Genomic DNA, 1,226 nt, shown 5'->3' with positions numbered 1-1,226 from the left:
TTCCATACTACCCATCTTACGTGTAGATAGTGCCGAGGAAGCGATCGATTCCATTCTAAAACGAGAAAAACCACTAGCTATGTATGCATTCACACATGATAGACACGTACAAGACATGTTTATGAACGTATCTGCAGGCAGTCTCCAGTTCAATGATACCATTACATTCATGCTGAACGAGAATCTTCCTTTTGGAGGGGTAGGGAATTCAGGCAGCGGTAAGTACCATGGTTACCAAGGGTTTGTAGAGTTCAGTCACATGAAGTCTATTATGATCAACTCGAATCTGAACGACTTAAAGGCGCGCTTCTCACCCCAAACAAACGTCGACATGGCTGTGATGAAGCTCGCACATCGCCATATTCCTGCGGTTGTCGTGAGCAGTCTAAACCAAATGCACTACTTTGCTTTCATAACCGTCGCAGTTGGTGCTGCGGCCTTCATGCTTGGGAAATATATATGAACACCTGCCAGCTATCAAAGGCAATGAAGTAAAGTCATAACCGTGTAATTGTTTCTTCTGACTATTGTATTTCACAATCATACAGCCTTTTATATATGAGATAAGTCTCTACCCACCACATTCATATCGCACGTATCGAGTCCAGTTTACATTCTCTGGTGACTGGACTGGTGGATTACTGCTTGCATTGGTAGCACCCGGCCACCCGCCGCTTCTGTATAGTGTAGACTTTTTAAAATACAAAGCCATATATAGAGCCGCTGTAAAACTCGTCATATAACATTTTAAAACACAGCCTTTAACGTAATAGGCAACCTTGCTTGGTGCCAGGTTTGCTGACGATATCCCAGACAAGATATATATATCTTTTTTTAAGTAGTGTAGGAGTGTACATGTTATAATCAGTGGATTTTTTTCTTGTAATATTCCGATGGTCGGGTTTTATGAAACATACTGCACTTTGGGACTATTAAAAGTGTTAAGATGCAAATACAAACATCAAACCGCTCTAAGTACTAATATTTGTAAGAGATCAAGTTCACTTTAATCCTTTTTATGAGCTAAATTGTACATTGAATACGATTTATCCTTGGTCACTTCTTTTATAACCGGTACAAACGGTGGTAATGCGAGTGGAGGCAATTCCGATCCTTCGTGGCTGGTCTGTGGTGCATAGGTTATATAAATAGTGTATACTCAATTTGAGGATTTTTTCTCTAGCGAAGTACATTGACTATTTGTTTATGATACGTGTATTGTTATA

At 40.0% G+C, this 1,226-nt stretch overlaps 1 protein-coding gene across 1 annotated transcript; it reads left to right on the top strand.

Annotated features, from left to right (window-relative positions):
- Nucleotides 1-9: 9 nt before the first annotated feature.
- SARC_16613 (hypothetical protein) lies at nucleotides 10-463 on the top strand (the record flags this gene model as incomplete). Its single annotated transcript, XM_014289283.1, has 1 exon — nucleotides 10-463. Exon 1 carries the CDS (start codon nucleotides 80-82, stop codon nucleotides 461-463), a length of 384 nt encoding a protein of 127 aa, XP_014144758.1. The 5' UTR covers nucleotides 10-79.
- Between the last annotated feature and the right edge of the window lie 763 nt (nucleotides 464-1,226).

This window comes from Sphaeroforma arctica (genome assembly GCF_001186125.1).
Source record: "Sphaeroforma arctica JP610 unplaced genomic scaffold supercont1.8500, whole genome shotgun sequence".
Taxonomy (NCBI): domain Eukaryota; class Ichthyosporea; order Ichthyophonida; genus Sphaeroforma; species Sphaeroforma arctica.
This window is presented reverse-complemented; position numbering and strand designations above follow the sequence as displayed.